Below are 21,936 nucleotides of genomic sequence, written 5' to 3'. Positions count from 1 at the left end.
CTCAAAATCGTCTGATCAGAACTAAGAGAAAGCCATTTAGCAAAAACGGAATTAAAATGTAAATTTCATTTTAATAATTTATGTGTGGAGAGCCAAAATTAAACATGCATTAATTCAAAAACGTTCGGAAATTACATAAAAAACTAGTTTTTTTAACCGAAAGTAAGGAGCGATATTAAAACTTAAAAGGAACAGAAATTACTCCGTATATGAAATGGGTTGTCCCCTCCGCAATCCTTCGCTCTTTACGCTAAGGTTTGACTCTTTACCACAATTCTGCTTTTTAAAACAATTAAAAGCTTTAGCATAAAGAGTGAGGGATTGCGGAGGGGACAACCCATTTCATATACGGAGTAATATCTGTTCCTTTTAAGTTTTAATGTCGCTCCTTACTTTCAGTTAGAAAAACTAGTTTTTTTTATGTAATAGCACTAGAAGACAAAGTTTCTCTCGTACAACCGTTAGTGTGTTGCTTAGGAGCCACAAGTCATTCATATAATAAATCAAACTTGGATCCAAGCCCCCCGAAACAATACCCTTGGATGAATCAAGTTACAGAATAAATCGCAGATTTGAAGATGAAATGCCTTAGAGCAGATTGTGACAAACGTCCTTGAAATGCTGAATTGGTTCAGAAAGTTTTTGCTTGCGGTGACCGGAGATTATTTTTCTTCCTAATCCTAGACGAATATGTGCTTAAGAGCACCGGCAATTAATACCAAGGAGCATGAGGGGTTAAGCAAAGGATAGAAAGAGGCATCACAATGCATGCTTGTAGAAAATCGAATCTACCGCATCAGAAATGTGGACGCTATAGACAAACAGTACCTAATTAAAGACATGGTTCACAAACGGTGTTTTTTACTAAAAATTTAGTTCCTATTATTCATTTTAGAAGCAAAGGGTTGTGTCCTTAGCCCCACCCATTTTTTGAATCCAAGTTTTTACACTCTAAAATATCTCAAATGAACTACACAATAAGTGTAGTCTAAATTTATGCACACATAAAAGAGATCGTTTTGCGAGTAATTGTATTTTGGTGAGATAATAAGGGGCTAAACTAAAGTAAAACAGACTACATTTGAAATACAAAAACTCTAGGGATAAACTTTTAAATATTGAAATTGCCAGGGAGAAGTTTCGAAGTCCTTTTCCCCTCCACATAAGTACATATGTGAATTTGTAAATCAAACAGTTCGTGGTAACGAACTGTTACCACGACCCGGCTCACCCGGTAACGAACTGTAAGGAGCGACCCGGTTCAATAGTAAACGAAACTCTAAAAAACGGAATTTTGATGCTAAAATATACATCAAAAGAATCAGATTTTCATGCTGATTTTAAATATATAAGTTTCATCAAATTTAGTCTTTGTCATCAAAAGATACGAGCCTGAAAAAATTTGTCTTATTTTAGAAACTAGGGGAAAACCCCCCTAAAAGTCACAGAATCTTAACGAAAATCACACCATCGCATTTGGCGAATCAGGGAACGCTATAGCAAAATTTTCAAGCTCCTATCTACAAAAATGTGGAATTTCGTATTTTTTGCCAGAAGACAAATGACGGGTGCGTGTTTATTTGTTTGTTTGTTTGTTTTGTTTTTCTTTTCCCCAGGGGTCATCGTATCGACCAAATGGTCCTAGAATGTCGCAAGAGGGCTCATTCCCACGGAAATGAAAAGTTTTAGTGCCCTTTTTAAGTGACCAAAAAAATTCGTGGGCAACTAGGCCCCCTCCCACGCTCATTTTTTCTCCAAAGTCAACAGATCCAAATTTTGAGATAGCCATTTTGTTCCGCATAGTCAAAAACCATAATAACTATGTCTTTGGGAATGTCTTACTCCCCCACAGTCCCTGGGGGAGGGGCTGCAAGTTACAAACTTCGACCAGTGTTTACATATAATAACGGTTATTGGGAAGTGTACAGTCGTTTTCAGGGGATTTTTTTTTAGTTTTGGGGGTGGGGTTGAGGAGAGGGGGCTATGTGGGAGGATCTTTCTTTGGAGAAATATGTCATGGAGGAACAGAAATTCAATGAAAAGGGCGCGGGATTTTCTAAAATTACTATAAAAAAAACAACGAAAAAAATAAACATGGAAAAGTTTTTTCAAAGAGTAGCATTGAAACTTAAAAGAAACAGAGATTATTGCGCATATGAGGGGTTCTAAAAATACTTTAGAATAAAGAGAGAGGTATTTAGGAGGAGATAAATACCTCGCTCTTTATGCTATAGTATATTTAGTAATTTCAACTATTTACTCTACAGCCTTTCTGATTCAGGGGTCATTCTTAAAGAATTGGGACAAAACATACGATTTAGTGTAAAGAACGAGATATTAACGAGGGTACAAACCCCCTCATATACATAATAAAAATTAAAGAATATAAAAGTTTGTTACGTAAGTTAATTCTTAAGTTACGTATATTTTTTACTAATAAAAAAATTCGTTAAAAATTAAAATTTATAGTTTGCATTACAAGCAAAGCTTCTTGGACCTATTAACTGATTTACTTTTGTAATAGTTTTTCTTTTAGTATTAATGAATTGATTGATTGATTGATTGATAGTTACCTTTTTATGTAACCGAAAAATTGCATGGCAACTAGGCTTCCTTCCCTATCCCTTATTTCTCAAAATCGTCTGATAAAAACTAAGAGAAAGCCATTTAGCCAAAAAAGGAATTAATATATAAATTCCATTTTAATAATTTATGTGTGGAGAGCCAAAATCTAACATGCATTAATTCAAAAACGTTCAGAAATTACATAAAAAACTAGTTTTTTTAACTGAAAGTAAGGAGCGACATTAAAACTTAAAACGAACAGAAATTACTCCGTATATGAAATGGGTTGTCCTCTCCGCAATCCCTCGCTCTTCACGCTAAAGTTCGACTCTTTGCCACAATTCTGCTTTTTAAAACAACTAAAAGCTTTGGCGTAAAGAGCGAGGGATTTCGGAGGGGACAACCCATTTCATATACAGAGTAATTTCTGTTCGTTTGAAGTTTTAATGTCGCTCCTTACTTTCAGTTAAAAAAAACTAGTTTTTTTTATGTAATATAGCAAAAGTGGGCAGCAGAATACCTGAAACATATGCTTGAGTTTCCCACAGGGGGAGGGCCACATTTAAAAATAAAAACAAATTTTGGGAACAACTTTATAAATCAAAGAAAACATTGTAATGTATCGAGCCTTTAGAAGGGATTGATGGTTTTTATTTATTCATTTGGTCCTGCTACGTTCAGTTGGGAAGCTACCAGTGGAATGTAAGAAACCAAGATTAAATACAGATGGTTCCATATTGAACAGTTCCAAGATTTATGCGAAGGACTTTAAGTTTTGAAAATAGCTTTCAAAACAATAGTATTATGACACATTACTTCTGAAACCTGATAAAAAAAAAGTTCTACCTGCTAAATTAGAAAAAACACCAAAAATCACAAGTAAACGAAGTACAATCATTTCCATGTTAGACACTGCATGTTGTCAAAGTACTATTTTTTATGGCGCATATGAACTATGACGAAACTTCACGCTCATTGACATTAGATTAATTGAACTTATGCAATATGATTAACACCATACAAAGAAAAATCAATTGTGTTAATGAACCTTTTTGCGGTTACTTTTGGCTTTGTCATTACTTTCGGTAAGTGTATGTGTTACCGTCACAATGAGGCTGAATTTTACTTTTCTTTCTTCTCACTGGCCTGCAAGCAGTACTTCACTTGTCTAGCAATATTACATCACTGAAATTAATCATTGGCATATTAAATAACTTTTGAAAATAAGGTGTAAGGAATTTTATGAATTTTTAGCCCATTAGGGACTCCCTCTCTATCAAAGGAGCCCCTACCAGGGATGCAAAAATTAAGTTTGCTTGAATTAGCCAATTCACAAATTAAACTCATCCATTTCAAAGAAACTACTTTCAGGCATTTGAAAGGTATTATATCAAAATAGTACCCACTATGGTTTCTTCAAGCTATTGCAGATCTATCACGGATACTTTCAATTAAATTCAAAAATACTTCAATTAAATCAGGGTAAAAGCACTAAAAAGACCAGCACTCCTTCCAAAACTGTATTTTAAAAAAATCAAGCCTAAAAATTATCGACCTTTGTTGAGAGAAAATATCCTTAATCAGCCTTAGGGAATGTTTCCTATTTATTTCTTAAGTTCCTATGTATATATCTATCAATTATAGTAGGGGAATGAATGGATTGTAGCTTGAACCCGTTAGCTTTTCTACTCTCTAAGATTAAGTTTTCCTTCCGCTTTACTGAAAACAGTACACTTCTTCAGCTGTGTATTTTATTCAAAATATTAAAGGAAAAACTATAGCTTACGACGATTACTTCAAGTACTTAAAGCAACAAAACTAGTTTCCCATTTGGGTTGAGCAGGGGTGAAAATGTTGCAGCCATTTTATTTAGTATTTTTCCATATCCAATTTTAACATGGCTTCTTACCTTCAACTAGTTCATTTTCTTCTTGATATCACGAAACATTTCATGTAACTATAAAAAAACGTCACCATTCAAGTTTATTTTTATCTAGAGTTTTCTCAGATTATTTTTGCTAAATTTGGTTTGGCATTGAATCTGGTGTTAAGTAAACTCGTTATTGTTTTGAGTGGACTTAGCAAATTGAGGCTATAATTGACTGGCCACGAAGGCCGATACGTTTCGTACCAAATTAACAATGAACTTTTGAGGCTAATAAACAACGTAAAATGCTAAAAGGAAGAAGTCCGTAATTCTGCTCAATTTTACTACAAAAATAAAGTCGACGATTTGCTCACAAATAAACCAAATACTTTGTATTCTGAGCTTAAATAGTTGTTTGACAGGAACTATGACCAGCTTAATTTCAACTTGCTGGTGCCCCCTGAATTCCTGCCGATAGCCTTAATAGGTGCCTGGCATTCGTAAAAAAGGCCTTCATTATTGTCTTATCTATTAAAAACTGATAATCTTTCCCGTACTTCACCTTTTTGTTCTCTCTTGGAGACCAAAAGATGATTTGTGAAATAAATAAAAAACAAAAACAAGTATATACCCTCTGGATATCCCTTTTTCTATTATTAGTTCCTTCGGTGATTTCCTATCAATGCATTTGTCTCTGTGGTTTCATTACCTTCTTAAAACAGAAAGATGGGAATTCTGATTTTGAAGGTGTTAAACTTATATCTTCCACTTTTGTATTCGTGATACCGTATAAAGGATTCTTTGCAGATCAACCAAAGAACAATTCGATCCTATTACTCACCTCAGACAATTTGGGAGCCTCGAATCCGCTGCAACTTCCCATTACCTTGCTCATCTCATTAACATCATTTGAAAAGCCTAAAACTACTTGGCTAAATTTAATTTTCATCGATATCCAAAAAGAATATTATCATGCTAAACTAAATATATTAGTTGGAAAATTGCCACATAATTAAATAAAAAAACAATATCTTCAACTAAAAGTAAGCAGCAGCATTAAAACCTAAAACGAACAGAAAGTATTTCGTATATTGATGGTGGCTGCGCCCTCCTCAATCCCTCACTTTCAATGCTAGGGTTTTCTAGTAATTTCAAAAAATATTTTTATTTTAATTAACGACCAATTTCTGTTAGTTTTTAATTTTTAATATTGCCCTTTACTTTCAGTTGACAAACCATGCTTTTTATCTTATTTCTAATCGTTGTTGAAAAATGCTGTTAAATCCATCTCCCCAGCATAGAAATTTACCCTTCAAAAAATCCCTCCTTGGGAAGTTTCTCTTGTGTAAAATTCCCCAGAATATATCCATCCTCACATTAAATTCCTCCCGGAAAATTCCTTGCTGAAGATTCTGCCTAAAAAAGTCTCCTTAGAATGGGTTTCATTCGAAAAGCCATGCCTTTCAACCCAATCAAGAAATCTTGCTTCTGTGGAAATATTTTCTGGAACTCTCGCCCCAATAAAAAGCTTCTCCCACGGAAAGTTCTCTTATGAAGAATTTCTCCCATGGAAATTTTCCTTTGGAAGATTAATGCCGTGGAAAAGCCTTCCCTTTCCCACAGAAACACAGTAAAACAAATCCAAGCTTGCTGATAATTTCCTCTATATGTAAGTTGACTAGCAAAAAAGTAAGACGAATAAAATGAATTTCGTATAGGAAATTTGGCAAATTCCCTCCATGTAAAATATCCCCTGGAAATTTTAACCCCGGAAACTTCCCTCCTCATGGAAAAATATTCTGTCGAGAATCTCTCCCCGAAGAAAAATCTCCCAATATAATTTCCTTCCCCAAGATATGTCTGCATACTTCCCAATTAAACAAATACCATGTATAAACAACGGGCATATGTCATAGCTTATGGCGCCCTCTCCAAGGGCTTCGAGGGAGGAGTATATTATCCCAAAGACATTTTTATTGGACCTTTCAACTATGCTGAACAAAATGGCTATTTCAAATTTTTAAAAAAGACAAATAGGGGAAAGTCGTCTTAGGAGGAGGGCTAGTTGCCCTCCAATCTTTTTGGTCTCTTGAAAAAAGCAATATAACTGTTCATTTTCGTTAGAATTAATCCCTTATCGACCTTCTAGGGCTGTTGGTTCAATACGATTACACCTGGAAAAAAACAACGATCCATGTTCTATCTTCTAAGTAGTGTCCCCATAGGCACTTTAAACTGGCTCATAGAGGTCACTCTTTACTTTTCCACCGTTAATGACGAGTAAGTTTAACGGAGATTCCCTCAAGGCATTAATATATTCTGTGTCTGGATTTTAAATGTATTTTGGCGGAAATTTAAAGCAATCTTTATAATAAGAACAGAATTTTAATCTTAAGACGTTGGCTTACATAGAGTAAACCGGCAAACCTTTGTCCCCAACAAGTATGCCTGAGGCTCTAAACATTACCTATACTACATACAGTACACCTCATTTGCATAATGCAGCCGCTATATATTGCCTTTATTCCAACAGATAAAAAATTTGTAGAGAGAAGAGACAAGCAAACAGTCGTTCAGACAAAGAGGCACAGAGAGCTAATAGAATTTATGATAAAGCATAAAACTTTACTTGACAGGATATATTAACATTTGCATTGTGTAACTTTTTTGAGGGGAACTTATTGTCATCCATATCCCACCCTCAAGCGCCCCAATGCCCATCCCCCAGCTTGTTGCCCCCCCCCCTTTTTGAAATTCGAAAAAATTATTTTTTTTACTGGGAAATATTTTCACTTTTTTTTGGATTCAACCTTTCAACTTTTTTCATATGTTTACAATGAAATAAATTATACTTACAACAAAAGAAATTGATTTATGATATTTTCAAAATACGAAATAAAGATGATATAAGTATGTAAGTCGTGATTTTTTCTACTAGAAAAATAATATTTGTAGTGACATTTTTTATTTTTTTTAACTTATCTTTTGAAACTTAAGAAAATTCAACTTTTTTTGGTACTTGGAAATTTTTCTATAACTTATATATGACCCTAAATTGGAACAAGTGCCACGTCAAGAGAAAACAAAATAAATTATTTTATGGAATGGATTAAAAGCATTAATTTTTATATTTTATGATCATATTCTGCATGCGGTTATCCTTAAGTGATCAAATATTAAAAATAAAATCTGATCTGTTTTAACTTTGTATGTTGTTAATTGAGAAAACTAAAGCCCAGGTTTCTTAAATGATCAAGTTTTATTAATGAAAATCAAAAGTATTTTATTCGTGTGTATTCTTGTTTCTGAAAACTGAAACGCAAGTTTCTGGAATCTTAAAACATTTTTAATGAAATAAGATGTTTTTAGCAGTTTGCATTCCTTTTTATGAAAAAATAAAACCGCAGTTTCTTAAATGATCCAAATTTTTTTAATAAAATAAGATATATTTTAACCTTGTGTTTCATTATTTCTGAAATTTAAAACCCGAGTTTCTTAAATGCTCAAATATATCTCATTAGAAAAGATGTATTTTTACCGTACGTGTTTTTATTTCTGAAGACTAAAACCCAAATTTCCTAAATGTCAAAATATTCTTAATAATATACTAGAGAGGATACTCATAAAATCTGGCAAGACTTTAATGATGCAAGACAAGATGTTGTAATACCAAACAAGGTTTGGTAATATCATGTAAGACATTAACACTGCAATTTAAGATGTTGAGTTATATCATAAAAATCTTAATAATAAATGACAAGATTTTGGTATTCTTGAATATAACAGACACGATTTTGATAGCAATATATTAAATTATTTTAATAGTGGAAATGATTTCGATAGCACTATATTAGCTTTTGGTAATTGTAGACACGTTTTAAATGTAGCTTAATATATTTAGTTAATGTCATTAAGATTTGTATACTACCATGCACGATTTTGTTATTAACTTTCAAGATTTTGATATAATCAAGTATGGTTTTGATAGTACCATAGAGAATTTTCAATATATCAGTCGATATTTTGATACGGTCGTGCAAGATATTGGATAATATCAGACAGGACTTTGATAGTACCACAAAAGATTTTGGTAATACCAGGCAATATTTTAATAGTCTTGACAATAGCAGACGCGATTTTATAGTACCACCTTAAATATGGGTAACATCAAATATTATTTTGACTACACCATTTTAGATTTCGCCAATATCAGACACGTTTTGATAGTACCCTAAAACATTTTCCTAACTCCAGATAAGATTTTGATAATATCATGCAAGGTTTTGTTAATACCTTGTATGTTTTTGTAATACCACGTAAGGTTTTGATAATGTGATAGAGGATTCTCGCTTTATCAAGCGAGATTTCGATAAAGTGTCGCAAATTGTGTGATAATATCAGACAAGATTTCAAAAATATTGCACAAGATTTGGAAACTTATTTAATAAAAACATTTGATCATTTTAGAAACTAAGATTTTAGTTTTCGGAAATATAAAAAAACACGATTACAATACATAAAATTTATTAATAAATTTTATGTATTGTAATCGTGTTTTTTAAACTTGGGTCTTAGATATGACAAGCAATGACACATATGGTCAAAGTATATCTGATTTTATTTAAAATATTGTATCATTCTAAAGTTTTAAACTTCATAAAAAGAAAGGAACACATACGATTAAAACACGTCTGATTTCTTAAAGAGTATTTGATCATTTTGGAACTTTAGGTTTTAGTTTTCAGAAATAAGAACACACATGCTTAAAATATTTCAGATTTAATAATAATATTTGATGATTCAAGAAACTAGGGTGCCAGTTTTCATAAAAAATTACCCACATGGTCAAAATAAATCTTATTTTATTGAAAAAATATTTGAAAATTTTAGAAACTTGGGGTTTAGTTTTCTGAAATAAAAACATGTACGATTAAAATACATCTTTTTCTTATTAAATATATTTGAATATTTAAGAAACTTGGGCTTAGATTTCATAAATAAGAAAACAAACGGTAAAAATACATCTGATTTTATTAAAAACATTTGATTATATAAAAAACTATGGTTTTATTTTTTAATAAAAAAGAATGTACACAGTAAAAAAATCTTAATTTATTAAAAATATTTTAATTTTTAAGAAACTTGTGCTTTCTTTTTCAGGAATAAGAATACACACGGATAAAATATATTTGATTTTTCTTAATAATATTTGATCATTTAAGAAACCAGGGGTAAAAACCAGAATAGTTTTCTGAAATAGAACATACACAGTTGAAATACATTTGATTTTATTATTAATATTTGATTACTTAAGAATAACGGCATGTAGAAAATCATCATTAAAAACCGAACTTGACTCCTTTGAATCCTTTCCGTAAAATACTTCATCGTGTTTTCTCTTGACATGGCACTTATTCCGTTTTGGGGTCAAATATAAGCTATCAAAAAAAAATTAATGTAGCAAATCATGTTGTATACGATTATCAAAATAGGATTTCTAACATTATAAAAAGAATGTAGATACAGTTGTATAAAATATAGTAATTTTTGGAGGTTTTAAACAAAAAATCTGATTTGTCAATTGAAAATAGAATGATTCCTGAAAATTTTGAACGGAGTTGCTAAAGTTATTACGTAAACTGCAAGTGTATTTACGGAGTCTGACTGATAATTTTAATTTTATAATTCTAACTAGAAAAATACCTGCAAATTTAAAAATTAGTTTGGCCTTCCTTTCGCTTCAATTGACTCGTTACGTAGTTTAATGAGGTGGAATTCTAGTCCAGAATGATGATTTGTTTAATCTGTTATAATAAAATACTCGAAGCGAACGAGAAAGTTGTTGTGACTGAAGTAGGAGCGAGAAGCATAAGCGAATTATGTAAAAAGCGAAAACGAACGGAAGTGACGGCTGTTGTGGGGGATTTTTCACAAGTCATGCCATAGTTTTTGCACAAATGCAAAGACCATTGACCAGCACTTGCGATTTATAGTAAAGAAAAATGAACCCCTATGAATCCAAATCAAAATGAGTCAAGCTAACAGGACTTTAAAGATGTTGAAAAGGTTTTCCATTTTCTACTGGATTTTTCACCTTTCACAAAGGAGCCATTTCCCAGGAATAAAAAAACTGCCAAGATTGCGAGTGATCAGGTGGACGAAGACGAGGCTCGCCAATAATGTAAAAATCCTGAATGATATGACTGGAAAAGACACAAACATTTACACGTTCAAGAAGAAAGTTACTCCTATCATTAGGAGGGTGCAAAGTAACCTGAAGTCAGCAGCAGAACTGCCTACCGTTGACCCTGCTTTGATATTTCAAAGGCTGGTCACTGTTGTAAAGAGTTCAGATGAAGAATCCAACACTAAGAACTCAGATGAAGAACTCTGCTTCCTGCCACCTTCGTTATTTGAGCCGAATGGTCTCCTTCGATTGGCGGATAAACCAGCGCTGGCCAATGCGATCTGGCGCGAAGTTGAAAGTCTGCAGCTAAAGACAAATTGTATAGTTAAAATCTTGAATGAACCTAAGTATATACTAGATGTCGGGGCCCTCCTATATAATTTACCTTTGGAGAAATGTCGATTACGTGAAGCGAAGATATGGACGCGCTTTAACAGGTCGGACTTGTATTTATCCTCACTTTCAATCAAAGACTGACACTTGGGAGGAGGAGAAGGTCTAAAGGCTGTCCTAAGACCAGCATTCAGCCGCAGGTTCCTTGTTTAGTAAAAAAAGATTATTTCCTTAGCATCCCAGAAAACAAGCAGGCAATCATCAGCATGCTATTTGGCTACCTTAATGATGGGGGCTGTAAAGTGCACCAGTTGCCAGCCGATGTGAACCTTCTAATTATGATGACTGCGGTCGAGTCTGCAGAACGCCAATACACTGTCTTAATAGGAGAATATACGGACTTATTAGTCTGTTTACTGCGCCACACGAAGCGAGTCTGTAAACTGGTATTTTTCCATTAAGAGTCAAAGTCATGGAAAACTAGAGGCCGTCAGTGGGATATATTGGCAGCTAAACTGAAATTTGGTGACACCAATTGAGACAAAATTCTTTCCCTCCATGCCTTTCTCGGATGCGAATCGACTTTATGAATGTATTGCTTAAGAAAATCTACCCCACTGAACCACGTGAAAAAAAAAGAAAACTTCCAGGACATCACCGGATTATTCCTAGACTCAGCTTCTACAAAAGACGACATTAGAAAAGCTCGAGAGAAGGCCAAGTTTATCTTATTTAAGGCTGCAGAAAATTAAACAAGTATTGACCAGGTCCGCTACAGAAAATTCCTCGAAAAAGTTGGAAATCCTGGGCAGTATGTAAAGGCAGAGCCGCTCCCACCAACAAACAATGCTTGCAAGTATCATTTTCTTCGAGCATACTTCCAAGTACAAGCGTGGAAAAATGTTGATTTTCGACTGGAACCTTGGGAGTTTGGCTGGATTGTTCGGAAAGGAGAATTATGACCCGTGTATTCCAATAGATCACCAGCAGAGCCAACCATTCTCTCAGTGTTCGACTGTAATTGCAAGAGCGAGTGTTCGACGTTGCAATGCTAATTTTTTAGACGAAATTTTTGAATAGCTTTGCCACTATACAATGAATCCGTGTGTTACTCTGATTTTTATTTGCCTCATGTAGTTGATCTCTGTAATGCATTATATGCGATTTTATTGATCTATTATTTGGAGCTAGTGTTTCGTCTCAGCTAAGGGAAGTTTTTTGACAGAATACTTTCTCGTTGTTGCCAAATATGCGCTTCAACTTCCCCAACTCCTCCTCAGTCTTACTCAATTTCACAAAACTAAGGTTCCATGCATACTGAACTTTACCTGGACCAAGCTTTGGTTGTTACCCAGGCAGGAGACTGCAAATGTTTTGACATAGGCCAAGTTTAATATACATCTGCAGGCTGAACCTCTCCCCTAACCTCACTCTCTCTCAAAGCTTAAAGCCCCAAACAATTCTATTGACTTTAAACATTTAGTTTCATGTCTATCAGCAAAGAAATAGCGTAGAAATGACATATCTAATAACATTTGCTGGTATTTTCTCAATTAATATTTTTTGCCTCAACTTCAAATTCAACCTCAAAAATCGCAAATTTGTGGAGCGGCTAGAGAGCAAACTTTTCAGATTCGGAATCAACACATATTTTTTGGTCGGGTATCAAAAGAATAATTTGTATAGCATATAGTTTGAGGTTGACCCCTTTTTCACAGTTTTCTTAGACTAGTTAGGCTGGTTTTATTTTTATACATACAAAAAAACTAGTCAACATACCCCAGAAATTTATACCCAAACGCCAAGATAAAAAATTGCTGATTTGAGTACCCAAGAAATTGTCGTCGTAATTACAAGTCGTTTTTCAGTTTAATCTAAATCCAAAGACGTTTTTTTAACAGTTGTTACATTGGAAATACGCGTTACAGGACAATTTTCTTAAAAGATCCATTTTATCCAATTTTGGCTGCTACAGCTAAAAAAAAGGGACAGGTGAAAAAATGGTGGATGTAGCCTTTACTAGGCTGTACCCATTACTAGGCTGCAGCTACTAGTCCAACAATGATTTTTGTTTATAATATAGGGTCTTTCCTTTTTTATTTGTTTTTTGTTTCGCTTTTGGATTTCTCTTATTTTCGATATTTTTTAGCATTTCTTTTCACTTTGGTGGCATATTGTTGCATAGCTTAGCAGATATGGACTGATTTACCGAGATTGGCTTGGGCCTAGGGCCGTGCAATTATGCAAAATAAAATATTAACATACTTATGGTTCTAATAGGGTATAATCCTCCATCCCGAGATAATATATCATTGAAACCTTTGAATTAAGATGGTTCATTCGCTTTTTCTGGAGTGATTAGCTCGGGAACTTCTGGATCAATCTTTTTTGTATCTTTCAACCGTTCTGATTAAAGCAACTTTATCAAATTTGGGTCCAATTCTAGGTCAGGAGCATGCTCTGTAGCATGCACGTACGAAGGATTTTTTTCGGTGGGGGGGGGAGCCAAAACCTTCGAAACAGCAGATATAAAGTAGCTCTTTTTTTATTTAGTAATGCAAAAAGAACGTATATCGGAAAATACAGATTAACTTTAATCTGTAGTGTTGTGGCGGTTGGGGGAAGAAGACTGAAGCCTCAAAAGTACGTTTTAGGATCAGGTTATGTTCATAGTGATTTAGAACCAGTGATTAATCTATTATATCCCACTGAAAGGGAAATTTTAGGGTTAACAGTGCAATATGGGTGCTGTGGGGGGTAGTTCTTCTATTGCAAAAACGTAGATTTTAATGAAAAATGATAGTTTCCGAAACTGATCCATTAAAAGCTGTACTTTATCCTGGAAAGGGGGGAAAACGCCATAATATCAAGGATAATTCTATTTTGCTGTGGAAAGCAAACTCTCTTTACAAAAAAAATAACAGTACAATTGCTAATTACTTCAAAGAGGGTAAAAAGTTAGACAGAAAATGGATTAATAATTGGGCAGTGACTTGACCGGATAATTGCATGCTGTAAAATCCCCCAAAAAAGGCTTTACACATGTATCTAGATTCTAAATGTCCTATTTTTGCCAGAAATCCCAAGAAACCATGGGGAAATTAAATATTTCACAAAATGTTTGTGAAATGTTTCGGGTCCGAAGGCCCCCCCCCCTGCGTACGTGCCAGCTCTGTAGTATAACAACCTTTGGCTGTCTTCAGTCGCAGATATCCGGCTGTCAGATCAAACTTTAAACAACGAAGTTCTCCGATTTTGTGACAATATCGACACGTCGTTGAACTACATTGCCTCCAATGGTTCAGACACACCTCATGCAGTCCTGGAGGACACTTTATTAAACACCTAAAGAGACAAAGGAAATTAAGCTTCTTGCTATACCTTACTTATATGGCGCAGAAAATAAGGAGGACAGCTAAAAAAAAATGGTGGGTGTCTACCCGTTATAATAATATAAATCATTAAACATTTAATACCACTCCCTAAATGATCCTGATGTATCATAAGCCAAAATAGGCACAATACGTCTATGCTTATGGTTTCAGGGAGAAGAGAGGTTTTGAGCTTCGAGGCCCCAACTGAGATCCTGCAACTATGTAGAGCATATTACCTTATTATTTTTGATTCCAACAAGGTGTCTAACGTCCACCTTCCCGCTAAAATGTATCGATGAATAGAATGCTTGAATGTTTTGGGGCCCTCAATTTCGAGTATGCATGGGTCAAATTGCCGTTAGAAGCGACTTTTTGAATTTGTCAACCGTTTTGATCGAAATATATATCTTAGAATTTTCACTCGCCGTTGCGTGGAGTTTTTCGGTTTCCAGGGGCGCTGCACAAATATTGTTAAAAAGGTGATTGGTTGTCTCATCGATTGTTTTGAGTATCGGAAGGCATTGGAACATTTATTTTGCAATCAAAGAAGCTCTCCTTCGTCTTTCTATAGGTGTCTGTTCACTATGATGAGGCTTGTTTCTTATAGATGAGGCTTTGTTTCTTATAGATAAGAAACAAACAAATTAATGATTGGAAAAACGCCAGTTTTCCTTGGGCAGGGCTCTTTCATGCCTCCAGAACCATTACCTACGTACTTAAAGCTATTAAAAGCAAAAGAAAAATTACAATCTATCTTGTTAATACCTAAGCTTGAATTCGCAAAGCCAACTGTCGGATTTATAAACAATAATTTATATTTATATTAATCAAAAAAGACAAAATATTCCAAAAAAGTAGCAAAAAATACAAAAGTATGCATATATCATCAGCTTTCATACGCTAAATCAAGCTCTTCTGCAAAGGAGGTTCCAACAGATCTTTTTATCCAGGTAAAATATTTCTGAACATCTGTATAAATTCCAGGGAATCCAGGCTCACCACAACGGTAACCAGATGATACAACACCGGCGACCATGTATCTTCCTCTCCTTAGTAGCATAAAAGGTCCACCAGAGTCGCCCTGAAATACATTCCAAGTTTTATATCCCCTTTAGTAAGCAAAATTTTGTAGTCAGAAAATAGAGTATTTTTTTTTTCTAGTCAGAACAGAGGCTAGTTTTTTGTTTTTTGTTTTTTAACTTGAAAGTATTTCAATTTTTTTTTGCGTGTCTTGGAGTGATGTGTTATCTTAGGTGAATGTGTGTTTTTTTTTTTTTTTTTTTTTTGTTTTTTTTTTTTTTTTGTTTTTTTTTTTTTTTTGTGGCCATACCCGTGGTACTCTGTGCTTGGTTGTCAGCAGTGGTTGGTTTGTTGTGAGTTTTGGGTCAATATCATAAAATATCTTTTTAATTATTGAATTGCATTTACTATATTAATCATAGTTTTTTTGTATATCAAATTGCTTTCCCTTTTTTTGACATTACTTGTTATATTGCCTCTTATTAATCGTTCAGTAAAATAGTTCAATCGATTGTTGCAAAATAGCTTCATTTTTTTTTTTGTTAAAAGTTCTTGACCGAAAAAATTATATTTGATTTTGCTATGGAAACGGATCTATGTGATTCTTAGAAAATGATTGTCAAGAACCCGGGAAAAAATAGTGCCGCACGTACTCTGGACTTATACCTTTGTGATTCTTTGAGATTGAAGAACAGGGAGATGTTAGTAAAAGTCGTATTGAAATAGAAAAAATGAGAGAATAATAAACATAAAAACAGAAAAGCTAAAAATAACGTAATCGATATTTTTGTAATTTCCTCTATTCTGAAAAAAATGCTTTATGAGTCTACAGCTCTTTAGGGGCCTCCCTAAGACCACTTGACTTGTCCCCAGGGGTGATAGGGGAGTGCCCCACATATATGTAGGTTATCTGCATAGGAGGCACGGACCAAGGGGGGACCTAGTCCCTGGGGGTCCATAGTAAAAACTGGGGCACTCTTCCCTGGGGCCATAAATATAGGTGAAGGAGTAAGAAGGCCCCTCAAATGGATACTCAACAGGGCCCACTTGCGTGTCCACAGGTTCCGTGGGTTACAAGCCTTCTCCCAGTAAATGGGTTAAATTGCATGGTGACGCAGAACACCATCGTGGGAGGATCCACTTCAGGAGGACTACTCCGGCAGGGCGTAAGATCCAGATCTATGGACGACGTCTTCTGCAAAGGGCTGCCTCGAGCCTTTTGCGGTACCTGCAAGACTGGGAACCTTGCAGTCAACTTAATTCCTACTTGAGGAGTGGCGCCCCTCTAGGAGATTATGGCCTAGTAAACAACACAGCATTCACACGGGATACTGACTAATGGATAATTCTTCTGGGCTTAGTCTGTTTTGACGGGCGTTTTTGGGCTGAAAAACCTCTTCTTAGCCAATTTATCTACTATGGGTTGCCTTCCAGTAGTAGCATAACATTTGTATGCATGAATATATACTGAATCACAGGTAATAGGCTTGGAACTGTGTGTGCTGGATTTCGACTCTTGGTGATAGAAGAGCATCATCAAGTGCTGAAAACCATGTTGTGACCAAGACAGGACCAGGATTGCACAAAGCCTCCATTCATAAACGAGGTCCAAGGGACTTCAGGCTGTCCAGTTCTAAGCCGGCTTTTTGTTGTAGACTTGAGAAGATATGTTGATCGCCGTCCTGTACTGGTAGGGGAGACCGGGGCAATTTGGACACTTGGGTAATCACACTACACTCCTATGACTCAAGGGGCTCTAGAATAAAGTATATTCTAACCAAAATAGGTGGCGTTAATGACAGAAATAAGTAGTAAATGGCTTCGGTTGTTTGGATTACGCATTCATTTCTGTGAGTATAAATTCAAAATTTTCAAAGGTAAAGTAAATTTCTTTGTTTTTACTTAATTAAAATTTTCAGCAAGCAGCATTTAGTTTCACAATGTGTTTAAGCTCCAGAGATTACTACTTAGGATAGGCATTGGATACTTATAATTTGAAGTGATAAACTGATAAACGGGCAATATTGACACCAATGAACAGGGGAAGGACCATGGACAGGGTGTCCATGATGCCCCTATTGCAGAATAATCTGCTCCATATCTAGATTATAATAGCTAGTTTTGTTTGAGATAGCAGGAACTTATCTAAGAAAGTCGACAAGGGTCTTAACAGACGGGCAGACAATTAAAGAAGCTTTGCTAACGATTCGCTGTGGTGTTTCCAGGAAGAAAACATCAAATAAACTCACCATTCCTCGAGCAAGCCTGATAATATGGGTAGAGCTTTGGAATTAAGTGCCTTTAAATGAACTTGAGAGTAAATAATCAGAGGTATTTAAAGATGACAAAGGCATTAAAAAATATTAAGTGGTACAGGAGAAAACAATCTAGCTAATTATCTGACAAAAGTTAGTAAGCTGCACTATGGATTTAGCCCAAAACAATGTTGTAGCCTATCAGTTGGCAAAAGTGAACAAGAAAAAGATTCCGGACAGCTAGGCAAAGAATAAAACTGCTGCTGCAGATTGGTTTACTTCCTTCCTAAAAAGAGAACCAATAGTGTTTATTCGTTCTCCTAAGGCTACGAGCATTACTTGAGCAACAGCATTCAATCAAACAACAGTCAATGAGTTTTTGACAAATACTCGGCTGTGTTAGAAAAGGAGAATTTTGAAGTCAATACTATATGGAATGTTCACGAAACCGGCCTTACAGCTGTGCAGAATCCTAAGAAAGTGTTAGTTTCAAAAGGTGCTAAGCAAGTTGGTAAACTAACATCAGCCGAGGGGGGTGAACTTGTAACAATATGTTGTGCAGTTAGTGCTACAGGCGCAGAGATCCTCCCCTTCATGGTCCTTCCATGTGTTCATTTCAAAGATCGTATGGTCTCAGGTGCCCCTACTAACAAAAAAGGTACTGTTTATGTAAGTGGATGGATGGCTCTTGAAACCTTTCCAGAATTTCTATAACACTTTCAAAGGCACACACGGTGCTGCATTGCCTCAAAAGTCTTATTAATCATGGATGACTATGCGAGTCATATCAGCCCGGGATCAGTAAAGTATGCTAAATCGAATATAGTTTTAATGCTAGCTATCCCACCACACACAAGTCACAAGCTTCAGCCCCTAGACAGATCAGTCTTGGGACCACTACAAGCTCAATACATTAAAGCTGCTGATGCATGGATGCTTAACCATCCCGTTTAGCTCATCAAGATTGATAATATTGCAGGACTGCTTGGCACTGCTTTTTCACAGGCTTTCAAGCCGCAAAATATTCAGTCTGGCTTTAGAGTTTCTGGAGTCTATCCCTTCAACCAAAATGTTTTTACAGATGACGAATTCTTGAGCTCCTATAGCCACTGGCACACCTGTTAAAAAACAAATGATGAAAGACTTCACTGAAAGAACAGCAATGGCTAAGGGAAAGAAAATAGTTAGAAGTAAGAAGGCAAAAATAGCAAGAAAAAGGGGGGAAAGTCTTAAGTTTTCACACCGTAGAGAGTAGTCAGGATGAAATAGAAGAGGAATTCTATCTAAGTGACTCAGATGATGAAGGCATGCTTGTAGATATTGTGGGAGACATTGACATAGAGGAAGTGAAAACTGGTGACTATATGTGTGTCTTAGAGGGAAAATCTCAACCTACTCAATTGGCAAAATAATTTCATAGGAGGAAGACAAATATGAGGTAATCTATTTGAAGAGACTTGTGCCTTTCATGAAGTTTACGAGAACAGATAATATTTTTAAATTCGCCAGAGAAAGCATCAAAATGAACATAGGGCCTCCGTCATTTACTGGTGGCACTATGCGACAAGTAGAATACCTTTTTTTCAAGTGAACTGGTAAAAGTTTAACAACAAGTAGTCGTAATTGTTTAAAGTACCGCACCGGCCTACATCTGAATATTGCGTTTGACCACTTCCCAGTAGAATATGGTAAGAGATACAACTTTGTCATATCTGGCTCAAATAAAGCCAATATACTGAAGTTAATGTTGGTAGAATCTGATGTGTAAAAAAAAGTAATAATGAAAACTTATTTGCAATCCAGTCAAAAACTATCCATAACACCCCGGTCTCCTATTTTGGGATCATTGCTTTTCCTGAGGCAAAAATAATTTCAATGACTTAAAGAATATGAAAATGTAAACATGGAATACTACGACGTTTAAAAGTGACCATCGTATCGACATATTTATCGACGAATTTAGACAATTCGAACTGGACTTATTAAGAGTTTCGAAAACTCATGTACCATGGATAAAAAGCATGAAATTAGGTGATAAAGAATTTGTTTGCTCAGGAAGGAAGGATGGGGTATATAGACAAGGAGTAGAGCTCATGATGAATAAGGAAACTGCTAAGTCTTGTTTAGGCTGGGAAGGTATCAATAATAGAATACTAATTGCTGATTTTATGACTAAAAAGTTCACGGTATCAGTTACAGTCGTATATGTCCCTGTAGAACCGACCGACGGAGATACTAGTGACTCACATGAATTTTACTTACAGTCACAGGAGCAAATAGACCTGGTCCCAGGTAGAAATATGGTGTTTTTACTGGGAGATTCTAACACCTAGGTCGGTAGAAATAGGGAGAGATGGTATGCTAGCCTAGGTAAATTTGGTGTAGGAAAAGAAAACAGTAATGGCTACAGACTTCTGAAATTTTGTAAGTATAACAATCTAGTTGTAATTAATAAGGCGTTAGGCTATAAAATGGCCCATAAGTTAATATGGTATTCACATAATGGTATGACAGCAATCCTGATTGATTATGGTATAGTAAACCGATGACTGGCAGGATCAATACAAGATACTAGGGGATATAGGAATGCTGTTATTGATGTTAAAAGTAAAAAGCATTACCTAGTAGTATCTAAGGTCAATTTAAAGCAGAAATTCCGGAAGGGCAACTTCCTCCCGGGAAGTTATGATGTTGGTAGGCTGCAGGATGAGAATTTGATAGAAAATTTCAAGGAACAGTTCAATACTAAACTTGACAGTTTAAAATTTGACAATGTGGAAGATTGTGGGAATAATTTTGAAAACAATTTGTGAAGTCGCTGATGGTGTCTTAGGGGAAAAGTTATGACTGCAGCTAGGAATATTATTGAAAAGACTTTATGTTTAATAAAGAGGAGAAGGGGCTTGTATAAGAATTATCTGAGTGAGAGATTATAAAACAAAAGGAATATAAAGAAGTGGATAAAACTTTAAGATATGAACTAAGGTGGTGTGAAGTGAAGGCCATGGATAAATTGTCGATGATTTAGAAGATACAGCTAGAAGGCATAATGGTAAAATATTGTACTGGCATGTTAATAAATTTAAAGGAAGTAGTCAATCCGGGCTTGTCCCAGTCAAAAATAGGAAAGGGGCCACAGTTATTGATAACAAAAGACTTAAGAGATAGGAAGAACATTTTGAGAATGTGCTAAACTGAGATAGGGTTGCAGGTAAAGATATAGAAGCAAATGAAAAAGTTTGTGATATCTTGGATGTGAAGGAAGATTTGTTTTGTGAGAAAGAATTACCGACAGTACTAAAAGGATTGAAAATAATAAGGCTCCATGTGCCGATAGTGTGGTAAATGAGTTTCTTAAACATGAGGGTTCTGACGCTAGAAATAAGTTACTGAAGGTTATGGATATTATTTTTGAAAAGGAGAAGAACCTAACGATTTTAGGGAACCTTAATTAAACCACTGTATAAGAAAGGTGAGAAGAGTGAGTGTGGTAATTACAGAGGCATTAATCTGGTGCCTGTTGGTAGCAAATTATTTAGTAATATGATACGTTTTAAACTGAGAAATACTGTAAACAAAGCTTTAAGAGAAGAACAGCGCTGTTTTAGAAAAGGTAGAGGACTTGTCGACCAAATTTTCCTTCTTGGATTAATAGTTGAGAATTGATTGTAAAACACCTTTCGTCCTCAGTTTTATAGATTATGAGCAAGAGTTCGATTCTGTTGATAGAAGCAAAGTTGATAAAAGCTATAGCAAAGGCCTTATCCTTATATAGTATATAAAAAAATAAGAAAAAAAAATAAGTACGAGAATAGTGCTGCTGCGGTTAAGATAGGAAATGAGGTTGGCAGCTGGCTTTGTATTAAATCAGGAGTTTAGCAGGTTTGTGTTCTATCCCCCTTTACATGGATCATTTTGCTGAGCTTTGTCTTAAAGAGTACAGGAAAGGCAATAGGAGACAAGAATCAAATGGGGAGGAAGAACTCTCCTAGAGTTAGATCATCTGATGATTTAAGCATCTTAGTTGAAATTGTGAGCAAAATGAATGAACTTCTAGAGTTTTTGCAAGTTCAGGGTGGTAGAATAGGTTTGAAAATTAACATTAAGAAGACTAAATCGCTAAGGCTAAGAATATGTGAAGATGAGAAGGTGACGTTGGGTAACGAAAAGATATGATCGGGTAGGCAGCTTCACTTACACTTGTAGTATTTATTAGTAAAGATAGTGGGAGCAGTTAAGATGTTAAAAGTAGAATAGCCAAGGCTCAGGGTGTATTACCACATTAAAAAAAAAGTTTGCAAGAATAGGAAGATAAGTCAGCAAACAAAAATTAGA

The 21,936-nt window shown here is 35.1% G+C and overlaps 2 protein-coding genes across 2 annotated transcripts in view; both read right to left on the bottom strand.

Annotated features, from left to right (window-relative positions):
- The window catches only part of LOC136035308 (venom protease-like), a 42,481-nt gene extending 38,952 nt beyond the window's left edge, over positions 1 to 3,529 (bottom strand). Inside the window, exon 1 of the mRNA XM_065717006.1 lies at positions 3,412 to 3,529. Within this exon, the coding sequence (XP_065573078.1) occupies positions 3,412 to 3,469 (58 nt within the window). The 5' untranslated portion in view covers positions 3,470 to 3,529. The remainder of the gene's footprint in view (positions 1 to 3,411) is intronic.
- An 11,594-nt stretch (positions 3,530 to 15,123) lies between these two features.
- LOC136035307 (proclotting enzyme-like) overlaps positions 15,124 to 21,936 on the bottom strand; it is a 68,099-nt gene continuing 61,286 nt past the window's right edge. Inside the window, exon 8 of the mRNA XM_065717005.1 lies at positions 15,124 to 15,407. Within this exon, the coding sequence (XP_065573077.1) occupies positions 15,213 to 15,407 (195 nt within the window). The 3' untranslated portion in view covers positions 15,124 to 15,212. The remainder of the gene's footprint in view (positions 15,408 to 21,936) is intronic.

The sequence above is a fragment of the Artemia franciscana genome, chromosome 14 (genome assembly GCF_032884065.1).
Source record: "Artemia franciscana chromosome 14, ASM3288406v1, whole genome shotgun sequence".
Taxonomy (NCBI): Eukaryota; Metazoa; Arthropoda; class Branchiopoda; order Anostraca; family Artemiidae; genus Artemia; species Artemia franciscana.
This window is presented reverse-complemented; position numbering and strand designations above follow the sequence as displayed.